This window comes from Seriola aureovittata, chromosome 17 (assembly GCF_021018895.1).
Source record: "Seriola aureovittata isolate HTS-2021-v1 ecotype China chromosome 17, ASM2101889v1, whole genome shotgun sequence".
NCBI classification, from domain to species: Eukaryota; Metazoa; Chordata; class Actinopteri; order Carangiformes; family Carangidae; genus Seriola; species Seriola aureovittata.
The window spans coordinates 639,106-665,090 of NC_079380.1; the positions used below are offsets into that span (position 1 = coordinate 639,106).

The 25,985-nt window shown below is 41.1% G+C and overlaps 1 protein-coding gene across 5 annotated transcripts; it reads left to right on the top strand.

Annotated features, from left to right (window-relative positions):
- Positions 1-1,302: 1,302 nt before the first annotated feature.
- On the top strand, positions 1,303-25,451 carry wipi1 (WD repeat domain, phosphoinositide interacting 1). 5 transcript variants are annotated; one of them, XM_056402059.1, is made up of 13 exons: positions 1,303-1,936; positions 4,179-4,261; positions 6,923-7,092; positions 10,657-10,753; positions 12,041-12,138; positions 16,830-16,922; positions 17,500-17,570; positions 18,897-19,004; positions 19,118-19,282; positions 20,216-20,323; positions 21,189-21,328; positions 21,935-22,035; positions 23,360-25,451. In XM_056402059.1, exons 1-13 carry the CDS (start codon positions 1,848-1,850, stop codon positions 23,444-23,446), a joined length of 1,410 nt encoding a protein of 469 aa, XP_056258034.1. In that variant the 5' UTR covers positions 1,303-1,847; the 3' UTR covers positions 23,447-25,451. The 5 variants fall into 5 exon arrangements, with proteins under 5 accessions (XP_056258034.1, XP_056258035.1, XP_056258038.1 ...); XM_056402060.1 differs by having other exon boundaries at positions 1,304-1,936; positions 6,926-7,092; XM_056402063.1 differs by having other exon boundaries at positions 1,306-1,936; positions 21,935-22,089.
- The last annotated feature ends 534 nt before the right edge of the window (positions 25,452-25,985 follow it).

Sequence of the window (25,985 nt, forward strand, 5' to 3'; positions counted from 1 at the left end):
ATTTCAACACTGCATTGGTGTTTATTGTACTGGGAACATTTCAACCTCTGAACAGATCACTGTCCTGTCACTTTAAAACACTGTATGGAAATGTATATACAAACCAATAGACAGAAGAGCTTTAGATTTAGAACATGGAACTATGCATTCAAAAATAGAAAAATATGCAATCAAACTTAGAACATAGCATCAATTATAGTACAGTAAATTCACACCACATAAAGTATATATGTACATATATATATGACGTGTATTTGTGTGTGTGTGTGTGTGTGTGTGTGTGTGTGTGTGTGTGTGTGAGACTGGCCTTGCTCTCTCATACATATTTGAATAAAGTTTAAAGTCATCTGATTGAAAACACTGATGCTGCAGGACGGTATCAAAGTGAGTGAGAGGTCTGTCGTTGTATCTGACGGAGGAACAAACTGTTTTCATGAGTTGTCAGAGTCAGATGAGAAATGCATCAACACAATGAGAAAACGTCTTTAGTAGTGAACTATGTGTTGATACAAAGGAAGCTTGTACAAATACAATGAGAAATACTAATGTGTGTGAGGAAATGAACTGTTCTGAGAACTGCATTAAGAGAGGTGAGAATGAAGTTTCTGATGTGAGAACTGCATCAAAGCGATTGAGAAAAACTGTAATATAATAATATAGAAGCTCAAACTGAAATACTTCAAATAACCACATAAAACCCAATACAGCTTGTCTTACAGATATTCCATTGTACTACCCTCGTAGTAGCCTGCTCGAAACATCTCCAGGACCCCGGAGTTGTCTGACGTCAGGATTTTGTCATAAGGTTTTGAGTCTTCTGCTCAGACCTCTCACTGCTGCTGACGTTTCTTACAGTAACAGTGGAGGAAAGCCAGGCAACTGAAAAAGGTGTAGAAATGAGGATTTGTGGGTTGGCATTGAGGCCCTTTGACTTCTTCAACACGGAAGAACAAATCATATAGATTTAATTAAATTGGTCATATTAGTTTCATCCCTGAACAGAGAAACATATTCAAAACTTCATTACAATTGCCGTGCTCACAGAAATAACATAAAGAAAGATGTTTTCTAGGATCATTTGGATCCTCTGATATATTTTGCATATATTTATCATTTATCATTATCATTTATCATCGATATCTATTTATTTAGCATCTGTAATTTGAATAGATTCTGAATTTCATTCAAATACATTAAATTCTAAAATGAGCGCTGCATCACTGTTTCGGGGCAAAATGACAAGTAACGAACCATCAAGCCCTGTAGTTACATTTATTCAAAGTTATGGGACATGCGTATACGACATGTGGACAAACGACGGGTTTACTATGTAGTTTGGAGATAAGAAAGAAAACATTAAGTTGTAATTTTCTGAGCAGTTTCGTTGTTTTTTTCTCTGTGAGAAGAATGTTGGTGATTTTGCTCCATCACATGAATGGACAGACACAAACAAAACCCTCTCAGCCAATAGAAACACACTACTGTACACTTGACCAATCACAATAGAAGCCAGCGACAACATGGTTTCACTATCAGCCAATCATAAGAGTCGGATGTATGACGCGGCGCTGTCAGCTGTTCTTGTTTTGCTTCTTCTTCTTCTTCTTCTTCTTCTCCTCCGGGCTCTGGAGAACCGACCTCCACAGAAACCGCACTCAAACATCGTGTTAATTCATCTCCAGTGGAGAAACACTGCGGCTCTGCGTCGAGCGCTCACTCGCTCATAATCTGTTCCACATTTCTTCCACATTGGAGCCGTCTTCCGCCGACATCGAGCGAAGAGGTGCAGCCGATCCCAGGCCTCCAATCCAGGGCGGAGGGAGGGAAGGAGGTCGCTGGGAATCGGGATGGAGATCGGGGAGGGAACCGGCGGGTCCGGCGGACCGGACGGACCGGGGCTCCGGTTTGGCTGCGCCTCTTTCAACCAAGACTCCACGTAAGCAAGCGGGCGGGTAACAAACGGCTGAGTCAGCTAAAGACTCATCCTGCTTGATTTCTCCCTGAAACTAGACAAATACACGCGGCTTGACCCTGAACTGCAGTTACACACAAAACAAAACGCTGCGTGACACAAAGCAGCAACAGTTCATACAGGGACATGGGCATCAGTTCACTGGTTATTAGCAGCACTATTCAGCACGTCAAAACAGATGCATACTGTCGTCTGTGGTTCTGGACAGGCTTTCCAAAGTTTGGGAAAATAACCCTGATGATGTCATCGTGATGTCATCGGCGTTATCTTGGCTTTAGGTCAGAGACTTCACACTTGACAAAGTCTGAGTTATAAACTAAACGGGAGTGTAGAGATTTACAGATGTGGGTGATTACAAATCATGGGGGGGCTGTCTAACAAAATATGCTATAGAGGTGCATTAGGGGAAATGTAGGCTCCAGCATTTTGTTAAGGTTACCAGAGACTCAAACTCAGGACATCTTGGCCTCTGGTGCTACAGCGGGTTTGACCAAGCCTGCATTACAAACTGAGCCCTTGGAGTGTGATTGTCCAAAGCACAAGTGGTGTGATGTTGTCAAGGCTCCATGTTTTCCAAGACTGACCCAAACTAGGGCCTACAAGTCAAGATATCTCCCACAAATCCCCCATCTTCATTGGTTTAGGTTAGGGTTTATGGTTGTAATAGCAAGTGCTGCAATAGCCTTGAAGGGACTTTGAAAGCAAAGGGTGTAAGTCATATCAACACATGAAGCATCAGGTCAATCTATCAGGTGGCAGTCTATGTCAACAACCTGTTGGGGATTCAAACCAGCAGCATTGAAGCCACAAGCCCCTTGTCAAACAACAGTAATGTCATAAACATACGGACAGGTGCTTTATGTTTGATACGCCCCACTCGTGCATCTGACGCGTCGCTCATTTAGTTAAAATGCTGAGTAACCCAAAAATAAGAGCAGGAGATTGTGAAAGAGTTTTACATGTATTCAAATGTATTCTCTGTGGTAAACTGCCCTCACTTTACATATTCATCTCCAGCCCATGTGTCAATAATAGTTTTCAGGCAGCAGAAGAAGGCAGACTCGTGCATGTAATTACTCCTTCCCTCTGTATAATGTCTCATCTCGTCCCCCAAAATTGTAATCATCTCTTTATTGTACAAAATAGGTAAGAGATCAGAAAGAAAGCTGCATGTCACACAATGACTTTGTTCTGCAGGGACAGTGAAAATATTTTTTCTGTGTTTTCTGTGTAGTGCTGCAGGTTTCCTCCTGTTGAGAAACAGGATGAGACAGGATAGGAATTTACTGATCTGAACAGGTGGCCATTATGAAAATGACTGGTGTTAGAAAAAAGAGCTGATGTCTCAAACAGGTTAAACATCATCTGTTTAAACTAAAGTCATCTGAGTCAGTGTATACAGTGTGAGGCCATATCAGCGGGTAAGGGACAGGAAGCATCAAAAAGTAGTTGTTTGATAAGACATCAGATGAATGAGTTGTCCTGAGGGCTGTCATGACAAATGTCACCCTGAGTAAATGTTCAGTTCAGGATCCTTGTCTAGATGACATATTGTGATTTCAATCATAGATCATTAGAGAAATCATCAACTGTTAATGTGTCTTACATTTCCTCTTCGGGACAAACTATGTCACAACCAAGCATCAACCTCCGGGGCTGAATAATGAAGCCAACACTGAAGAACCAAAACCTGCAGTTCCTCTAATGACCTATAGAGTCTGGCTCCAACAGCGAGTCAATCCCCATAGACTCCCATGTTAACTTTACAGCATAAATAAACATTTGGAAACCCCTCTAGAGGACAACGCCTAATGACGAGGAAACTCAACTTAACTACTGTCTGTAGATTTCTTCCACATGTCATGGTTTTCCTCACCAGACAGATTTATCATTTACCTGCTGCCATGTGACTGAAAGTCATGTGATAACAGCTAAACTACTGCATCGCCATTACAACTGAAAGTAGAGATGTTTTGTCAGCCCAACATATTTCACCACTGGGCAGCTCCTATAGAAGGGAACAGGGAAGACATTGTGGTGATGTGAAGCTGAATGCAGCTCACATGACCACAGATTTTCCCTTTATTTCTTTATTTCCAGCCGGAGTCCATAAACGTGGATTCATAAGAATGTATGCTATTGAAATACTAGAGAAATCGGAGGTTTACAATGTGTGTGTGTGTGTGTGTGTGTGTGTGTACTGCAGGTCACTGGCTTTGGGAACAAAGACTGGCTACAAACTCTTTTCTCTGACCATGGTGGATAAACTGGACTGCATCCATGAGAGTGGTAAGTATGGATCTGACTGCAGGTTGTAAACTGAGTTCATGTGTCCCAGACAGACCTGTCCTTACAGGCCACGTCAAACCTCCTCAGGCTTCCCTAAAAGGATCAGTGATTAAACACTGGTTACATTTAGCCACAGTAAATAACTGCCTATTGTTCATACAGTAGATAGCTCTTACTGAGGTTAATATGTTGGAACTTACTTTCTTCTGTCATTCTCGAAGTCTTATTTCCCCTCAGTCTGAGCAACAGGAGCTAACTTAGCGACAAAGCTAACTTAATTCTTATCTTTAAGTGTCTGCACGATGTTGTATGAACTTCTTTTCACCTCATAAATCAGTAAAATATGGAATTTGCCTAAACGTTTGCATACAAGGCAAGGCAAGTTTATTTCTGTAGCACCATTCAGACACAAGGCAATTCAAAATGCTTTACAGAGACACAAAAATACATCAAAAATTTAACATTAAGATGACATTAAAACAGAATTTAAAAACAATAAAAAATACATTTGAAATGAATGAATGAATAAATGAATATATCAAATATTTAAATTCATAAGATCAGGTAGGAAACACCATTTTAAAAGAGGTGTTGTAGTGATTTTTGTTTTCAGTCCTGATTTAAATTAGCTAAGAAATTCAGCAGATCTCAGGTGATCAGGAAGCTCATTCCACAGGTGAGGAGCAGAGAAACTTCAGCTGGCTTGGTTGGCTTTGGGGACAAAAATACAGTGGCCCTGAGAGCTCAATGCACTGCAACTTAAGAAAAGACAAATAGACACCATTGAAGTGCAGTGTTCAAAATACTCAAAAGACCATTGAATGTCCACACCAAAGAATTTAGTTCAAATTGTTTAGTGAATCTTTTCAGCAAGAAATGAACAATTACAGAATTCTGGATCAGATGTGCATTTTCCTAACCAATAACAAGTGTTGGTCAGTCCACAGTCTGACAACCTAACTTTCCCTGATCCAGTGTATTTATACAAGTACAAACAAAGAAATGTGCATGGGCGTTTTATCATCTTCTGATTGGCTCTGCTGGCTTCCTCCTTCCCGTCTGACTCCGACCTTAAATGTCACCTAAAGCTCAGCACGCTCAAAGGAAGACAGTTAATGTATACATATAAATTACCAATTATCTACCTCTGTTACCTCCGGCTGCCCCCTACACATGCCCATAGGGTGATCTTTATCAGTGGTTGTAAATAGTTTCCCTGAGGCAGATGTTTAAACAACAACTCACCCTTAGCACCTAAATATACACTAGCATAAATCATTAAACAGTTTGAACTTTAATAGCCTGAAATACTACAACACCATGAAGGCATCATCCTGACTTCAGTGGCCCGGGTTCCAGTCCAACCCATGGCCTTTTGTGCCATATCATCCTCTCTCTCTCTCTCACCCCTGACATTTCTCTCTCTCTCTCTCTCTCTCTCTCTCTCTCTCTCTCTCTCTCTCTCTCTCTCTCGCTCTCTCTCTCTATCTCTATCTCACTGTCACTTTCAGAATTAAGGCAAAAAATAACTTCAAAAGAAAAGAGTTATTCTCTTATTGTTATTCAAAGCTTTTAACTTCAAAAGTCCCAGGTTCATCACTTTTTAGTTTCCCGTCACTTCCATTGTGTTGTGTGAATGTGCAGCACATACAGTATGCTGTCAAAATGATGAAGATGTTTTCTGAATTTGTAGCACTTTTTGCATGTGTTTTCTCTTGCAGTGCATTGAGCTCTCAGGGCCACTGCAGAAAAACAATTATTTCAGTTACAACTGTGTATTAGCTGCAACCAGAGGTACAGTGGAGTGACTCTGGAGTTCCTTTAATAGTCTGGTTATACATGTTGAACTGAGATAATGACCACTTTTCTAAATGTGCCTAACAGTCACACAGCATTTGGATGGAAACACAGCTGCAGTCACCAGTTTAATTTGGAGGAAACCAGACATCTTAATCAGGTTTCTGCTAAATCAGAGTATGAGCTCACACACATTCAGACTGCATGAATAACTGGGAGAGGCAGGGAATCCTTTGTGCATGTGAACGGGAGCAACGAGACCACATCACATCGCTGGGTCATTTTAGGGTTTTAGTGGCTGGATGTTCAGTCAAGGCCGAGCTGGCTGTAATTACACCATGCTCTGGTGTGTTGGCAAAGAAGAAGAGAAGAGTTTCTTTGGAACGGGTGGGGTCGGGGCAGGTCCAGCCTGGCTGGGCACGACAGATCTCACTGAGAAGATTTTAAGTGAACATTGAAGAGTGTTGTGTTCTGGTTCACCAGCAGAATGCCACTGACAGAGACATAAACCATCTACAGACATCACGGCTGTCAGCTCTTTGTGGGGGTTTGGGGCTTTTCCATGCAGCCTCAGTCCAGCTTCAGACTGTCGTTTCCTTTTGATGACTCAATCACTTCTCTTTCTGCCTCCTCCCAAAATACACCTGTAATCAGAGAAGCACCATGTCTGTAAAAACAAGAGGAAGTAAAAACTAAGTAGAAAACTACACAAGTGAATGAACACTTTGTTAAGCTCTGGGAATTTTTTTCCATGGATTAAAAACTCATAGTACAAATAGTGGAGTGATAATTGACATTGTTTGAAGTTGGAGGTGTCTGATGTGGTGTCTGGTGCCTGTGTGTCCGCCCCCTGTTCTTCCCCAGCAGAGACTCCAGATGTCTACATCGTGGAGCGTCTCTTCTCCAGCAGTCTGGTCGTCGTGGTGAGCATCTCCATGCCGCAGCGAATGAACATCTACCACTTCAAGAAGGGGACAGAGATCTGCAACTACAGTTATCCCAACAACATCCTTGCTGTCAAGCTCAATAGACAGGTGAGCTACCCCGTTTCACACCCCCTGCTTATGCACACACCATAGACATTTTCATTAGGGTGGGGGACAATTGTTTCAGAGTTTATCACACTTACAGAGCACACCTTTCCACATCATGGACGCCATGAACACAGCATGAGCGACCAGCTAACCGTTAGCATCCTAACAGGTTCTGTCAGAAAGAGCTACCAGCATCACAGTCTATTACACGCACATAAGACTCATAGGCTAGCACTGTCCTTACTGGGACAGTACATGATACAACAAGTATAATAGTATAATTATTATTTTAAATGTGCAAAAAACCAGGACAATTTGGAAGTTAATGATGAAAACCAGGATCATTCTGTGGTTTCCAGGTATTTGTTGGGACTCAGGACTCGCAGCTTGAAACCAGTACAATCCTGAACAAACAGGGGCATCTGATCATCGTAATTCTAACACAACCCTGTTACATGCTTGGACAAGCAAGACAGTGGTTAGATTTCTGCTTTGTTGTTCATTTTCAACGGTATGTTTAACTTGGTTACAAAAGTAACTAACGAAGAACTAATTAATATGTTAATGTAACACTGTCATGGGTAATGGCGGCTTGAGTGACTGCTTCCTTGTGTCTTGGACAGCTAATGACCATCAGTCTGAGACAACTCAGATAAAGCAGAGCCCCTCTGACCTGCTGTTCATGCTGACCCAATGAGCTGATTCACGTAGAGAACCGTTACACCCCTTCATTTGCAACAAAGGATATGTTTCATTTGAGTCTCTTTGGTGCATCGCCACCAACTGGAAACATGTAAACAAAGGACGCAATGTTCCAAATATTTTTCCAGTGCTCAACATGCAAAGTTGTTAACTTGATCAGCAAACAAAAATGCGACACGACTGTAAACAGCATGTAGCCTCTAATGATTGTATTGCTTCATAAGCATGTGGTTCATATGCTGCAACAACTGGGGTGAGTTTGACCTGCATCATGTTGTGGGGCTGATTTTTTTTCACTGACCCTTTAATACTGGAGGTATTCACTTATGTTAACACATATGTTTTAGTTCATGATAAGAATGGCAAAATGCCCCAGGGCCACTGACCTTCAGGGGCCCCAAAGGCTCCGGAGTCACTTGTTTTGCAGTTAGTTTGTGGTACTTACACATTTGTTTGTTAATACTGTATGTATCAGTAAAACACATTATAATAAGGGCCTTACACAAAACCTGTATTATTACTTAATTCTCTGGCACGGCAGACCCTGAGTTGTAAGGCCTGCAATGTGTCACTATACAGTAGTGTGCAAAGGATTTAGGCAGTTCAGGTGTTTAGTTTCTTCTCCATCACATCTACTTGAGGATGAACTCCATTCTTCCCAAACATATTCACTGATGATGGTGGTGGAGAGCGCTGACTAACACGTCGCTCCAGCATCTCCTGTAGGTGTTCAGCTGGGTTGAGATGTGGTGACTGTGAAGGTCACAGCATATGATTCACATCATATTCATCCTCATCAAAACATCAGTGAGCCCTTGTGTCCTGTGGATGGAGACACATCTGTAACCGTCTCTATGTTGTGGTCACACAATGCTTAATACATTTGTGCTTAATCAGGTTTCCACAAATGAATCGTTGGTTTGTTTATTTGTTTGCTTATAGGGGGCAGAGCACATTAATCAACTCTTGACATTAAACCATAAATGTTTGCTCCTGTAGCCAGATACAACTAAACAACAGTTTACAACCTGTTACAGCACCCAGAGGTGCCCAAAGCCTGTTGATGTTTTAAAGGGAATATCCCTCAATTTAAATTTGCACTCCCATGGCTCAACTGGTAGAGCATGTACCACTTAGACTAATTCCTTACTGCCTTTGCTGCATGTCATCCCCTCTCTCTCCCCAACTTTCCTGTCACTCTCTCACTGTCCCTGCCTGAATAAAGGCAAAAACTGCCAAAAAAAAAAATCAAATTGCACTCCATAAAGCTGGGCTCTCACAACAGACAGATAAAATAACAATAGTCAGAATTGAAGAAGCAGAGACAGATTTCCTGACATTTACTTCCTAGTATGGGTCACGTTTCTCATATTCCTGAATAGTACTGAACTACTAGTAGTACTAATGAACTGAACTTCATCTTCATCTTCAGTGCCCCTTCAAAGCTCAACACAGGTCACAGATTAGGGAACACTATTAAACATGAATGCAAAATCAGTGCAGCTTGAATGTCAGCAGCTGCCTAAAATCCAAATGTATAGGTTACAAACCACACTTCCTCAGCATTCTCTGATGTTACACACATCTGCGGAATGAAGGTGAGGAGTTCATGTGTTCTCTAACAACACAGAATGTTGACACTGTTGACAGAAATGTGATCTTTGAATCAATAGTCGGCACATGGGCAGAGCCACAAAGCTGAATTCAGAGTCTGCAAACTTTACAGTAGGAAAAACAACACAATGCTCTTTTGTATTTCCTTCACTAACAGCACACACTAATTCAGCACTGGCTTCCTCCTGATCCTCCCTCCATCTACTACAAGTAAATGGGTATAAGGGCATTTTCACACCTAAAGTCTGTTTGCTCTGGTCTGACTCAGCTGATGAGTTTGTAAACTTGTAGGTTCAGTTTGCTTTCACGTGAGAACGTTCTCCTCTTATTGTTCAGATTGTCTGGCAGGAGCAGGAAAGTAAAGTGTTTTCACACTTGCCCAAACGAATCGTACCGAGGGGGAAAACCAACCAGGGTTCAGTTTAACGGAATAAAAAGCACAGGTGTGAAAGCACCATTAAAGGGTGCCAGAGAGAGGGCACTGTTAATGAGTGATCAGCCAATCAACACCTCACCCAAGGGATGTTGTCCCTTCTTGCTTCTCGTCTTATCAATAACTGCAGCTTATTGTTAGAGTAGAGACATTTAGCAGCTCTATTCCTCTCAAAAAATGAAGTGAAAAATGAGATGTGCTGCATAAGCTATATTAGACCTATGCACCACTGAGATGATCATGTGCCAACAAGTGTCCAGGTCCCAGAGAAGGAGCACAAACACCTAAAGGATGCTTTTAAAGCTTGTGGTTACGCTATCAGGACCTTTGTGAAAACAGACACGAGATTCAGGAAGAACACCGGCGCTGTGGGTGGTGAGGAAAAAAGAACAAACGTTGTCATCCCATGTACGTCAGCTGAATCTGATCAACAAGCAGCACATCCCTGTGTTTTTCAAACCCAGCAACACACTCAGACAGAAACTGGTCCATCCAAAAGACTGTACACCCAAACACAAGAAAAACAGTCTAGTGTACGCAGTCCAAAGAAACTAAACAACCATTACTGAAGTGGTCAGCTCTATGGATGAGAAATGAAATGTCTTTGAGTATCTACAAGTACAGTTGCCCTCATTTCAGCCAGGACCTGGATGACTGACAGTTTCACAGACATGTGAAGCTGTAGCTTTGAGGCAGTGATTGTGAACAGTTTGGATGTTGTTGTGACTGTTCCTGTAATGAGTTTGACTGATGTGAGCTGATAGAACACTGACTGCATCGCAGTGTAATGACCTGATGCCTGTTGTGTATTGCAGAGACTTGTGGTGTGCCTTGAAGAGTCCATTTATATCCACAACATCAAAGACATGAAGCTGCTCAAGACTCTTCTCAACACTCCGTCCAACCCCTCAGGTAAATCACATGCCAAGAGACAGGAACTGGCTCTGAGTGAGACACATGCTTTTTCTGTGGTGCAGTGACAGCTGGGCTGGAAGACTGAAACAACTTCTGACAGGATGATTCTGATTACACCCTGTTCAGGTTTTAGCTATCATTCCTATCTGAAATAATAACACTGTACTCACCAAGATAATTGCCTCATAAAAAGAAATCCGACAGGGCAAGAAACAGAAGCAACGAGATGACTAGGAAGGTGGTAAACAGATAGAGTGCTGCAGGGATGATGTATTTTCATATCATCACCCTGGTTCTCTCGATAACAAGCCAACAAGGATTTTTTAATTATTACAGAAAATGAACAACAGTTTATGATACTGACAAGTTTGTTCAGCAGGATAATCTTCATGAATTAACACCGCTTTATGATATTTGAAATCTAACCAGCACATGATTTCAACGTCCCCACTGCTAACCTTAATCTTGTAATTTGATGTAGCTCTGACCTCTTCTACAAAAGCCTTTCCTCTTACACACAAACGTGGACAAGATTGTTGGTACCCTTCCGTTAAAGAAAGAAAAACCCACAATGGTCACTGAAATAACTTGAAACTGACAAAAGTAATAATAAATAAAAATTTACTGAAAATTAACTAATGAAAATCAGACATTGCTTTTTAATTGTAGTTCAGCAGAATCATTTTAAAAAAACAAACTAATGAAACTGGCCTGGACAAAAATGACAGTCTAGAAGAAACTTTGTGGGTTCAGCATCAACTTCAGTCCTTCACTCAACCTCTGTAGTTTCATTTAGAGACTTGTTAGTGACTTGTTTTTAAAGAATTTTTTAGTCATTTAACCAAAAATCCATTTAACAAACAAGAGACTTAGGGACAGGGAAACCTGAGGTGCAAAAATGCAAATTTATCTCTGAAATCTATTTTAGCTAGTTTTTTTCATTGCATTCATTTTATTAATTATTATTATTTTTTAAATTAATTCATAAATCACGTCACTCATGCGCAGTCAACTGCGTACCATGGTGCATGGTCTGCATCCTTTTGTTTTTGTCTGTCAGTGTTTCCTAATATATCTCTGCTTCTCTGTTACTTTGTCAGTGATTGTAACACACACAAACTACATCCATCACAACGACCCTACAGTTGAATCAGCACCTCTCTGAAACACTTTGAGAAAAAGTTGAACATTATATACCTTCAGGATTTATTGCATATTGTACCATCGTTTGCCAGTCAGTTATTTTTTGTCCATGACATATTTACATTTTCTCTCCTCCTGCAGGTCTCTGTGCTCTGTCTATCAATCATTCCAACTCCTACCTGGCATACCCCGGCAGTGCCACCATCGGGGAGATCATAGTGTACGATGCCAACAATTTGGTAAGCAACATGTAATCACACAACACCTCAACTGTTGTGCTACCATCTGTCATCCTCAGTGTCTATAGGCTTGTACAATAGAGTTCTGTGTAGCCTACAGTGTGTGTTATAGGATCCATCACAGTCTGACAAACAAGCAACGAACCAGACAGACTGAACCAATATAAAGCCAAAGATGCAAGTAAACTTTTAAAAGATGGTTTGTGCTATAGCAAGTAATTTTAATATGTTCAATATGTTATGATGTCACCTTTCATAAAACAAGTATTATGCATCATAATTTGAAGGCTGTTTGTGAATGTTAACAAAGCATATAAAAATATATGCTGAAAATGGGCTCACTGGACGAGTTGGACCATTTTTCCAGTTTTATTGAAAATTAAGCAAGCCAAGTCTTAATTTTGAAAAACCTTAATGATACAAAGAAAAAAAAAAGTCTGAAAAAAAATGCAAACATGATGTAACACAGGCCCCTTTCAGGGATGAAGAAATTTTGCATGGTTTCAGCAATGGAAGTAAATGAAGCCTTGAATGTTAAAGGAGCTATTTGTAAGCCAAGGTTAGCATTAGCAGCTGTTTAGTTTCCAGTCTTGCTGAGAGCTTCAGCCATCGTTTACAAGACAAGAGATTATAATCTGTCCTCTGAGCAGATACTTTTTCAGGGCAGAATGACTCGGTATCAGAAAGTGACGAGATGGGCGGACTGGGCCAAGGCTAGCTGGTTAGCATGCTAACTTCACCTTGTGAGTGTACGTGTGTTGTGCATCCGTCTATGTACGTGCATACTCTCTTGACAATGCCCCCTTAAAATAATTGAATTCAGACAGGGTTTTGTAGGTCAATCACTAGGCACTGTCTCACACTGGACACGTACCTCATTTTAAACAAACACGCCCATCGATTCAGAGGGTTGCAAGTGAATCTCCTATTTAAACAATGTGGGTGCTGGACAAAAAAATTACAACTGGATCAGTGTGAAACTAGCAGAGACACTTGTGTTCTGCTTTGCACCACTATGCGGCGGGTGTAAGATAAAGCCCAGTGTGTCAAAACTCTTTCAACACTGGTCTGTACTTTTAAACTGAAGGGCACACACCTGCTGTTTTCTCTGATAGCATTTCCTGTGAAGCGGTTTTGTCTCAGGTCATCGTCTCTTCTCTCAGTGCTCTGCTCTTGTTTGTCTGACACCGTTTACACCGATGGCGCCTTCCCTAGTGTCTGTTTGTGTGACACCTGAGACTTCATGATATTCATTCACTTAATTATTTTTGTTGAAGCCTTCTACAGTCTGGGCTGAGAGCACTTTTGTTGATGCACACACAAGTTTAGAGTTTCTTGTTGTGTTCCAGTGTGTGTTAGCTCTCATGTTCATAATATTGTTCATATTATCTCAGGTTTCTTTTTACCTGGAAATACAGCAGCAGACCTCAGTCACACGCTGACTGTTCATGTGAACTGAGCCAGACAGAGAACACCTACCTCTGCTCTCTGTTGCTTCATCCTGCACAGCAACGGGATGAAAACAGCTTTAGCTTGTTTTTGTCATTACTTAGTGAAATTGTGTCATGATACTGCTAACATGAAAATATATACAGGCACGTTTGTAGATACATCATAAGAAAAACAATGCATTTAAAATGATTGCACAATGAATACATGGGAATATTTGATATAGCCCAATATCACAAATCACAAATTTGCCTCAAGGGGTTTAACAATCTGTACAGCACACTTAGACCCTTGAATCGGACAAGGAAAACCTTGCCAAAAAAACCCTTCAATGGATTCAAAAGGGAGAAACCTCAGCAAGACCAACAGAGAAGAGACATGCAATAGCTGTCATGTAGAGAATAGAACAACATAGTAGATTTACAATATGGACAATCAGGATGTAGTGTAAACATACTGTATAGTATATGAGTATAAGTATAAGTATATGATCTCAGAGTACACTGAGCAATGTCCAGGTGCCGCCCACAGACAGGACCTGAGCCACACTACCTCCTCTTCACTGTGAGAGAGAGAGAGAGAGAGAGAGAGAGAGAGAGAGAGAGAGAGAGAGAGAGAGAGAGAGAGAGAGAGAGAGAGAGAGAGAGAGAGAGAGAGAGAGAGAGAGAGAGAGAGAGAGAGAGAGAGAGAGAGAGAGAGAGAGAGAGAGAGAGAGAGAGAGAGAGAGAGAGAGATGTTGTCAGCAGAACTATATGGACTGAACTATATGTACAGTATGTAAGTATATGTTTAATGGATTCCTTAAGGCTGAAACCATTAACAATGTTAACAGGTACCTGGTCTGAAGTAATCAATGGATAAGCCACTGATTGAAAGTTAACATATAAAGATTTGTATAAATTTGGATTAAAATTTCTGAAAAGACTTCTAGACAGTGTGATGGGATGTTGTTCACCCTCCAACCTGCTGACTTCTTTTAACTGTATTCTGACAACAAAGAGCATGAGATGGAATATAAGGTTGACAGGTCAGACATGAAAGAGCCCATTTATGATTTTGTATGCCATTAAATTATTGCATCATTCTCTATCTGAGCATTGCATTTTAAACCCTCATCAGTCTGGTTTCAGACCTATAGACATGGCACCGTGACAGCAGCATGTGAGGTAGTAAACAATATCATCTCTTCCCTGGATAGGAAGGAGTGTTGTATTTGACCAAAGCATTTGACACAGTGGGTCATTCTATTCTTTGGATAAACTCAGATCACTTGATTTTGACACAAATGCATATAACTGGTTTCACAGTGATCTTACTGGCAAAACTCAAGCCATAGTTGTGGACGGATGACTCTGGTTTCCTGGAAGTTAAAATAGGGGTGCCGCAGGACTCAGTACTAGAACCTATCCTGTTCCCATTGTATATAAATGACCACGGGATGGTTGCACATAACACCTTAAGTTTTCAACTTAAGTATGGCTGTTACAACCCCAGTGGTCGTCTGGTGCTGCTGCTCTCTCTCCCTCCAGGTGTTGCGCCTCCTCCAGTGAGACGATGAGCTGTGCACAGGTGGATCTATTTTGGCGGGATTGTCGGGAGGTGACATATGGGGAGGGGGAGGGCTTAGTCGAGTGGGTGGGTCAGAACGTGGCAGCGTGTGATACTCCTTGCGTGAAGGAGGGTGTTTTTTCAGACTTTGCCTGAGGTTCCATTTTGTTCTTCGGTTGTTAACCCTGGTGGTTTAGAAGCCAGCGCTTTTTTGTTGTTCTTTTTTGCAGGACTTTTGCATTTAATAATAAAAATCATTGGTTTTCTCACACTTTCGTTTTGCCTCCTTATCTTCCTTTCCTCCCTGAACACTTTTTTCATTTGTTACCTCTCCTCATCCCCTGGCAAACATCAGGGAACTTAACAATGACACTTTAGGTTTAATTTCTCCTTAGCAGAGAGAGTTCATTAAGGGTGTTGCAAAAAATCTCTTAAAAGGTTTCCTTAGTTAATGAAAAAAGTTGAGGTATTTTCCGCAGTGAGGGAGATTTTACTATGGTAAAATTCTACTGTTTCCATGGAGACCGTTTGCAGGTATTAGCTTGTGATGTGGTTTAAGGATGTCTCACGGGTGCAGCACACTCTTCCTGGGATCCGTTCATTTTCTTCATTTATCCCCACATAAACTAAAATCTGTTTAGCTGCTAAGATGGAGTCAGAGGTACCTTTTAGTTTTTTTTCCTTACTTTGGTCACTAAAGTCTTTGTGCAACAGTTTAATTGACTTAAACTGATTCCTTAAGACTAAGATAAGGAGAAATACTTCAGTGAACTTTTGAAAGAAACCTTAAGGGGAAAATCTTAAGGTGTTTTGTGCAACTGGTCCCTGAAGCCAAACACTGAACACCCAGGATAACTTATCTGGTTTAACTGAACCTATCATCTGCCCTGATAACCTATACTATGAAGCTGGTTGTCAACTGGCTCGGTTAACCCTGGTTTACCTGTCTGGCTACAAGCGCGTTCATGCAAAGAGGAAGAGTTGTTAATTATAAGCAACATCGTCAGACCCATGAATAAAGTACTACTGTTCCTAATAAAGTGCTCAGTGAGTGTGTCTGTGTTAAGACGAATGAAAAAAACGGGCTGCGTGTGGCGTAGTGGTCTAAGCATCGGACAGCCTTTCCCCCTCTCTCTGCCTCCCCATTTCCAGTCTCTCTACTGTACTATCAAATAAAGGCATAAAAAAGCCCAAAAAATATACTAAAAAAAAAAAATAATAATAATAATAATGAAAAAAACAAAACCAAACCAATGTGTTAATTGACTCTCAGTACTTTCTGACATCTCTCCTCTGTCTGTGGCTCTCAGCTCTAAGCCCATTGGTTTGTAAATCTTTATGATGGCTCACAGACAAAAACTTTCATTTGTAATAACTGTCCTGTCATTTCCTACAACAGCTGCTCATTGCATAAAGTTATTATAGATGAATAATGTTATAATGCTGTGATGATATTTGGAGCATCAGGGAGGGGTCTGTGGGACTGGACAAACATAAATTACTGTGTGTGTGTGTGTGTGTGTGTGTGTGTGTGTGTGTGTGTGTGTGTGTGTGTGTGTGTGTGTGTTTGTGTGTGTGTGTGTGTGTGTGGGTGGGGCTCTGACATAGTGGAAATATTTCACCAGTCACTTGTCTAGGTGACATAAATATGAAATGGAGTAACACTCTTTCTCTCTGTCTCTTGGTCATTTCAGCACACAGTGACATTGATCCCAGCTCATGACAGTCCTGTGGCAGCTCTCACCTTCAACACCCCGGCCACAAAACTTGCCAGTGCCTCAGAGAGAGTAAGAGAGACCCACCAGAGACCACCAACCTGTCCATGTCTCACACCTCTGAGACAGACAAACTCAAATCCAAAAGATGGAATGAGAGCTAGTCCCGGAGTGGCAGTCCATCCAGCCAATACTGTAGTCCTGTTAATGATGTTCATGGTTCCAGAGAATGAATCCTGACCTGCTGACCTTTCTTCTCACAACATCATCAGGCTGAATTTCTTTTCCTACAATGCCACAGTATTCTCTCGTACAAGGGAAATTCAACAATCTGGCAGATTAATATAAAATGAATTGAGATTCCATGAGCATTCTACAAATACCATTTTTAGGTCAAAATGTGAACATTGGACACATTCAGATTTTTTTTATTTAAATAACCTTAGGCCTTTCCTCTAGTGCCACCCCGACGTCAGACTTTGCATCCATCAATCTAACTTTATAACTCTTCAGTATCATCATGTAGATTTTTACTCTTGCTACATACAGTATATGATTATAAATGAGTGACACTGAAGATCATCACTCTGCTATAAAATACGTAGCTCTTGTAAACCAGAGTAAATATATCACCTCACTGTCTTTACAGGGCACCGTTATCCGAGTGTTCTCCATCCCTGAGGGCCTGCGTCTGTTTGAGTTCCGCCGGGGCATGAAGAGGTCAGACTTCACACACACTGCCTCATGTCACCTGGGTTCACCTCTTGGCTCGGTGGCTGTTGTCATTGCCACTCAGTGATTTGATCGTAGGATTGCTGCTAGCAGCATCACTGTTGACACCATAAACTCCACTTTTCCGTCCACCATTTATCCCCTAAAACAAAGGCAACTGCCCTCCGTGTATCATCAGCAACATGTCTGTAGTGTCTTTAAGCTTCTTTTGTGCTCCACATCCCATTTTAAGATTTTCTTTTGAGAGACAGACTGTAAATAAAGATGGACGTAGCCTCTGTGACATCACCCACAGGTTTTTGAAGAGCAGTTTTGAAGCTCAGAGTGAGCTGGTCGCCATTTTGGCAGTGTCTGACTCCGCCCCTAGCTTCTATATCCTAATCCAAAAATGGTCAAAGAGGATAGGTGTGTGTGGAGCTGAGATTTCGGTGCATGACGGCTTGTGTCAAGCATACGCTCATCCACCTGTCAGTCAAAGCAGCCATGACCTCAGTTATTCATAACTTTAAGGCTTAATAAAAATGTAAACAGGTGAGTTATAAACAGTTGTCATGAAGGAGGTAATTAACTGTAGAGACAAAAAAAATTTTTGTACCAGGCTGTTAACATGTTTATTTTTGCTGTAAAGTTGGATTGGATTTGGATGGATTTGGATTTTAACATGGGAGTCTATGGGGATTGACTCACTGTTGGAGCCAGACTCTAGTGCTCAATAGTGGAAACTGCAGTTTTTGGGATTTCCATGTTGGCTTCATTTCACAGCCTTGACGGGCTTGATGCTTATTTTCAGTGTTTGGATTAACACAATTTACTGCCGTCTCAATTTACCCAGAATTCATTCATAGCATTTTTTTTTTATTATTCATTTTATTTCACACAAATCAGATATACTAGATATACTCTCTCAATTTCCTGACCATTTATTTTAATATGAACATGTTCAACATTACTTTGATTTCTATTGGAATAAAAACAATGAAGTTTGTCTTGATTATATTTCATTATTTAATGCAGTTTAATCCAGTCGTTGGAGCGCTGCAATGTAGACAGCAGCAGACTTCATGACATCCTAATGACTGATTACAGTTACATTAAATTATCTTCGTTGGCTTAGATCCTCACTGAGCTTGAGGGTAACAAAATGGCTTATGACTGATGAGGTCAAGTTAATTATCCAAGTATTGATTATTTTTCCAAGTGTTTATGCAAGTTGATGTTCATTGTGTGTGTGTGTGCGTGTGTGTGCGTGTGTGTGTGTGTGTGTGTGTGTGTGTGTGTGCATGCGTATGTGTGTGTCTGTCTGTTTGTCTGCAGGTACGTCAATATAAGCTCTTTATCCTTCAGCCCTGACGGCCAGTTCCTCTGTGCTTCCAGCAACACAGAGACCGTGCATATCTTTAAACTGGAACAACTGGGACCAAGGTACACTCACACACAAACTCACACACACACACACACACACACAGTTACACAGTTACTTTAAATCCAGCTGTAGGACAACCTTGTTCTGAGACAAGCTTGTTACCCGCACACAGTGGAGGGGACGAGGCTGCCACCTGGACAGCCTACATGGGGAAGATGTTCTCAGCAGCCAGCAGCTACCTCCCTGCACAGGTGTCTGGCATGATGAGCCAGGACCGAGCCTTCGCCACCGTTCACCTCGTTACGTCTGGCCAGAGGAACGTCTGCACCCTGGCAATGTGAGCTCCTCTCTGCTCTTTAGGAATCAGGAGCTGCACTCTGTCATTCTGTCGTTGTGTGTGTGTTCTTGTAAGTGTATCATTGTCAGAACCTGTTGTGTTTTTAGATATTGACAGGGAAGAGATTTTAAGTCCTCGCCTCCTTATAGAGATGGGTTCAGTGACCAGTTTCTGTCCAGCAAAATTCACAGATTTGTTAAACTCAAATGCTAATTAATCTTAATCTCAACTCTATTTTTTTATCTCTCCTGTTTATTTTTTACAGAAGCGTAAAGCATTCATCTGACAAGATTAACAAGATTATCATCTCAGAATTCTATGACATGATCTTGTTCATTCAGAGAAACAGAACAGATTATTTTTCTTCAGTGAATGCTTTGCACTTCTGTAAGTCTTTACTCACAAAGACCAAAGCTGAAAACATTCAGGTTCTGACTTGATTCCTCCAGTAAGTTCCTCCAGTAAATTACATCAGCTTCAATTCATATTAATTCTGTAACAGCGCCACTGAACTTACTCTTTAAAATGTTAAATGTTTGTCACAACAATTAATATCAATCAGCCATCAATGTTTCATATCCTCTCATTGTTGGAGCTCTAGGTTGTTTTATTAATGTTAATGCCGATTCATTTAGAGGCTGACACTAAAAACAGCTGATCACAGCTTGGAACTGAATGTTTGACTTGTTATTTATGACCTAAGTTATTTGAAAATGATGAAAGCTGCATTTAAAAAGATTTCGTGAACGATTGAAAGCGATTTTGGATCTGAGAGGTAGATCTGATACTGGATTAGGATTCCATAGATGTGGGTTGACACTGTGATGGTCAAGCTTTTTGGAGGGTGACAAAATGTTCCTCTCTTTTGGACTGGGCTAAAGTGAATGTCTATGATCTTAAAAATTGTAATGGAAACTCAAACTGATGTTTCAGGATCCAGAAGCTTCCACGGCTGCTGGTGGCCACGGCCAACGGCCACCTTTTCATCTATAATGTGGATCCACTGGACGGAGGCGAGTGCACATTGGCCCACAAACACAGGTGAGGATGGATGGGTGATCAGCATCAGGCTGAGGCTCTGCACTCTGATACACAGATCAATGTTTCAACACACACGGCCTCATTCAGATCCAATGTTCTGCTTATACAAGAAGTTCATTACTTACATGTCGACAGGATGGAAAGAAAATAAGAATTACTCATTTATTTAAAATTCATGGAGATTTGATAGAGACATTAATTTTGCAATTATCTCTTATCTGTAATTAGGTAAAGAGCCTAATTTATGCTTAATTTTGAGCAGCTGGATCAGTGAGGTTTTGTTAGGACAGATTTTCATAGACAGAAGTTCTCCGGTCCTTGACGACCTTCAGTGGCCATTCTTATATTTTCATATGTTGAAAACCTCCTATCATGATCTGTCAGCAGTAATCAGGAAACAGGAAACCAGCCAGTATTCATGGCACATGGGGTTCGTCACGGACCTCAAGTGTCTGCTCTGCTCTTTGCTTTATCTCTTGAATCACAAAGATTCAGAACTGTGAGGTAGATAATGAGAGGATGTGTAGGTGATAAAATGTTGTTGAGAAACACACTGGGAAATATTCTGTAGCATAATGATTCATATCAGTGTCTTCACAGAGCAGACAGCATCAACACAGAATGTACAGAGAGGTCATTCCCTGACATCCATATATCTACTTAATCTGTTACAGGAACCAGTTCATGCAAAATAAATAGAGAATCCAAGACAGAGTAGAACAACACGTGGATGCATGTAAATAAAGTAATACATTAACAAAAAATAAACATAATTAACATAAATACTCTGCAATTTCCTTAACATATCCTAGATGAGGATATGTCCTAAGATCTCCTTGCTTCCTTCACTCTCTTCCTCTCCTAGGCTCTTTGGTGTTGATGATGTCCAGGGTGAAAGAACAGAGTCACAGGGGTCAGAGTTCACAGGGCCAGCGCAGGCCTGTCCATCCTACGCTGCAACCGCTGCCTTACCAGCCTCTGGACCTGTCACTGCGACCCTCACTGGTTAGTCATCACCAACATTCTCCACAACTCTTAATGAAAGCTTTGACTTCTCTCTCAGGATGTGGCTTTTCTTCAAAAGATAACATAGTAGCCATGGGAGAGTTTGTCAGTCCAACCACTAATGAAGCACAGTGGTTCCTGCTTAGTAAAGAAAGGGATCACTGTTATTAGTCAGTGTTTTTTAAATAAGCTACTGAACTCATTTTTTCATAATGATGAGATGTGGCTCATGAATGTGTTTTAATCGTTGTTGCAGAACAATAGAACTCTATGCAGAACAATCTGGTTCTAGATACATGGACATGGCTAGTTAGTCTGATACAGACACATTCACTGTTGTTTTGGTCTTTTCATGGGATTTGTTGACAGTAAGAAAGATATAGAAAATAAAATCTCCTTATCCTTTAACATTGTCATCAGAAACTTGAGGAGAAAGCACAAACCTGATCAGCTGACCCACCACAGAAGCACTTTCAGCTGCTGGAAGCCCTTAATGCACAACTCTACTTCAATTCCTTTCAGCCTGAAGCCTCTCATGTTAAAATGCTGCAGATGAATCCTGTGGGTTTTTCTCATGATTTTTCTGTCTCTTCTGTTTGGACCCAGGATACTCTGAAGACGGTGGGGCGAAGAAAGGCGAGGTCATTCCAGAACACGAGTTTGCTGCTGGACCTGTATGTCTGGACGACGAGAACGAGTTTCCTCCCGTGAGCATCCAGAAGTGCTAACTGTCAGCTATAGCTAGCTCTGCTACACCAGATGTAATGTATAAACATCAAATCGTTGAGATTACAAACTACATGCTTCTCTGTGACCCCACATTTTCTGACCGTCCAATATCAGCAATATGCTCAGCCAATCACAGCACAGTCATGAACATTGGACTTTACCTAATCTGAGGACAAAGTTTTATGGACATAATCCACATTAGCAATAAATGGCTGACTTGGTCACCAGTTTATTAGGTACACCAACATAAAGCTACAGCAGTCCTGCAGTAAGTTCTCATTTCATGAAGGTTGTAATGATCAGATTCTGAAGTGTTTTCAAGAGGATTTTGAGACTTTACTATTATTTTTAGGTTGTGATCCAAGGTGCTTTTTATTGTCATTGATTTAAATAGGGTAATACTCAAAGTGGCAGCAACAATGGCCACAGTACCTGTGAATTCCAACACCATTCAGAAATAATTGAAAATGTAGAAGGCGACCTCCTCGTCCTCAGATTCATTCGCTCTTTCTCTTACAGATTTATTTTTCAGCTTTATCTGTTTCTTCAAAGTCAATCAGCAAAGCCCCTTTCAGACACACAGCCCTTTATGGCAATTTAACATGTCGCATTCATGTCTCAATAACCCTGGTCACTTTCACATAAAAGTCACAACAGCAAGCTTATCTGCAACATTTTCATATCACTCTCAACTTGAACACCGTCAGACTAAGGTAAAGATGCAGCAGCACAAGGTGAAGCACAGAGATTAAATGTCTGCTTTATGTAGAAACTGTAATAATTCTTCTATTGTGTGCAAAGAAAACACAAGCAGGTATGAAACCAGGAAATACTGTGATTGTTGAGGAGATCAGTGTCATCTCTGTCTAGAGAAAAATAAGAAAATCTCATTAAACCAAAATAATAATCACAGCCTTTCCCATTATATTTCTGATTTACATTGCGTGATTGGATAACGAATATCCAGCTAAATGCTTTAACTACAGTGTGTGAGCAAATTCAGATTAATTAGTCTCAACTTAATGACCTGTCGGTATATACTGGTGTGGTTGGTCATTTAGGAGGATTCAGGGATTGACGCTCACAGTGAGGATCAATTCATGCTTCAACAGCAGTTTAAATCCACCACTGACTATGAGAGGTGGACAGTCTGAAAGGGGCTTAACTGTAACACAGTGATGACAGTGTTGTAGCACTGTAGATCTTTCAGTGAGTACTGTAGACATTGGCAGATTATATTACATACGTGTCTTAAATTGCATTTATTAAAGGAAAATTCTGGTATTTTTGCTAACTAACTAGCTAACTGCAAAAGGATCTACTCCTGATGCTAACCAAACAGCTGTGTCATCAGTAACAAAGAAGCTCAGAGTGACAGCTGAAGGCTGAAACGAACCATTGGAGCTGGTGGAGTCCTGTTGCTATGGACACCACAGAGGAAGCTGCTGCATCACTGAGCTGAAGTTTGACTCTCCAGAACACAACTGGAACATGTTGGATGGACTGATGAGACTGAGGTTGGACTGTGTGAAGAACATCAGCTCTATGTGTGGTGTAAACAGATCTCTGCACACCAACATGAAAACATCCTCCCAGAGGTGAAGCAGGGTGGAGGGAGCATCATGATCTGGGTCTCTGCTGCCTCTGGACCTGGACAGCTCCACATCATCAAGTTTATCAAGGTCTCTTCCAGGATCATGTCAGGGTGTCTGTCCACCTGCTGAAGCTGAGGAGAAGCTGCTGATGCAGCAGGACAATGACCCTGAACATCAGAGTAAATCCACCTTCTGGAGCGGGCCAGTCAGAGCCCAGACCTGAATCCAGTAGAGGTGCTGAACTCAGCGAGCCGCTCACACCAGACATCCAGAGAATCTGTCTGACTGAAGCAGCTCTGTAGGAAGAATGGTCCAAACTTCCTCCTGAACATTGAGCAGCTCTGATCAGCAGCTACTGAAGAGCTGGTTTCAGGTTATTGGAGCCAGAGAAGGTTCATCCATCAATCCATCCATCCATTAGCTACACCGCTTATCCTTATAAGGTCACAGGGGGGCTGGAGCTGAGCCCAGCTGACATCTGGCAAGGGCGGGGTACACCCTGGACAGGACACCAGTCCATCACAGCACTGACATTTAGAGACAAACAACCATTCATGCTCACATTCACACCTATGGGCGCTTTAGAATTGCAGATTTTAACCTTACATTTCATGTGTTTGGACTGTGGGAGGAAGCTGCAGGGAGAACATGCACACTCCAGGCCTTGAATCAAACCCAGAACCTTCTTGCTGTGAGGCGACACTCCTAACCACCGCTTAACAAACGAAGGTTCAACCAGTTATTAAATCCAGGGTTCACTGACTGTTTCCACCAGAGCTGTGAATGTCGTACGAGCTTAGGGACGCTGTGTTTGTCTGTATTTGAGACTTGGATGAAGATCACATTTTAAAACCAGTTATTGCAGAAAACCAGGGCATTCCAAAGGGTTCTCTGACTTGTTCTTGCTGCTATTTTTTAACACATGACAAAAGTGTCCTGAAAATGTATTGCTTTGTAGAGTTAGAGTTTTCCTGGAATTTCCCTTTAACTGTACCAGAAACTGCATCTGACGAATCCTGTAGACGAAACTAACAGGTGTGTCATGTGTCTTGGTAGATTAATTGGTGCCGCGACGGGACTGGAGGTGGCCAGGGGAGGCGCTCGTGAGTGGGTAGAAGGACAGATGGACAAACAGGCACCAGCAAGTGAGACGAACAGCAAAAACAAAAGTCTTTCAGGGTGCCAAGTTATTTTTCATTGAGAGAGAAAATAACATTGATTAACATTAACATTCAAACCGACACGGGAAACAAAACACTGACCAAGAAGTAGAAGTCAAGCAGTCATTTCAACAAGGACCAGTTTGATCCTGTTACATAATAATTATGTTGAAGCTCCACTTGTGGTTTTTATGAAAGCACCAACAGTAACTGTTTCAGATCAGCTGTGAACCAGAAGGAAACGCTGCTGTTGGTCGCTTTAAAAAAAAAAAATCAGGAAGTGGCGTGTTTTTATGAAAATATGAGGTGCATGCTGGAGCAGAAATATAACCACAATTTTCATAGCTTTATTACTTGACAAATATTTTGTTAAGTTGCATTATTGTAGCAACATTTTTATTTTTCTCATCAATAATATCTTATATTACAAATAGTTTTTGTTTTTATTCTGTATTGTATTTACTGCATTAACATGTATTAAATGTGTCTGTGTTTGCCTCCTGGACACGTCAGGAGGTGTGTACGTACTGTATGATTGTGCTTATTATCATTTGTAAAAGAGTAAAAGTATTTTGCTAATTGCACAAAACCAAAACAAGTCAAAGAAACAGAAATAAACACAGAGTGGAGGAAGTATGAGCCAAAGAATTTGTTTTCTTTCATGTCATGTAATTTATTTCATAGATAAGTTATCATGTGGGTGTGCATGGTTATACAACGGAGGTCAGACACAGGTCAAACATTTCAGAACATTTACAGCCTTTGAAGATGTTCACATGGGGGGAAATGTTGCATGTGTGTTTAGTTGTCAATACACTGATCTATGCAACGACTCTAAGCCATGGTTCACTACAACAGAGTGAATGCTACAGTCTCTTGACTCAGGAGGTAAGATACATTAGTGTCTGTTAGTAGACCAGTAGAGTCACTGTGAAAGAGCCAACATTCAGTTGTGGGTAATGCATTAAAATGATTTTTAACTGCTGGAGGTTAGGTGAAGTAACCAACACGCACACTGACTTTGATGTGATTAAACGTGCACAGTTGGAAAACTGTTGCTCTCTGTCCTCTAACCTGACAGCCAACAAATCCAAAAAACCCTCTTATATATATATATATATAACACAGCCGGAACACATCAGCTTTGTGCAACTACACAGGTGTGTATCAGGT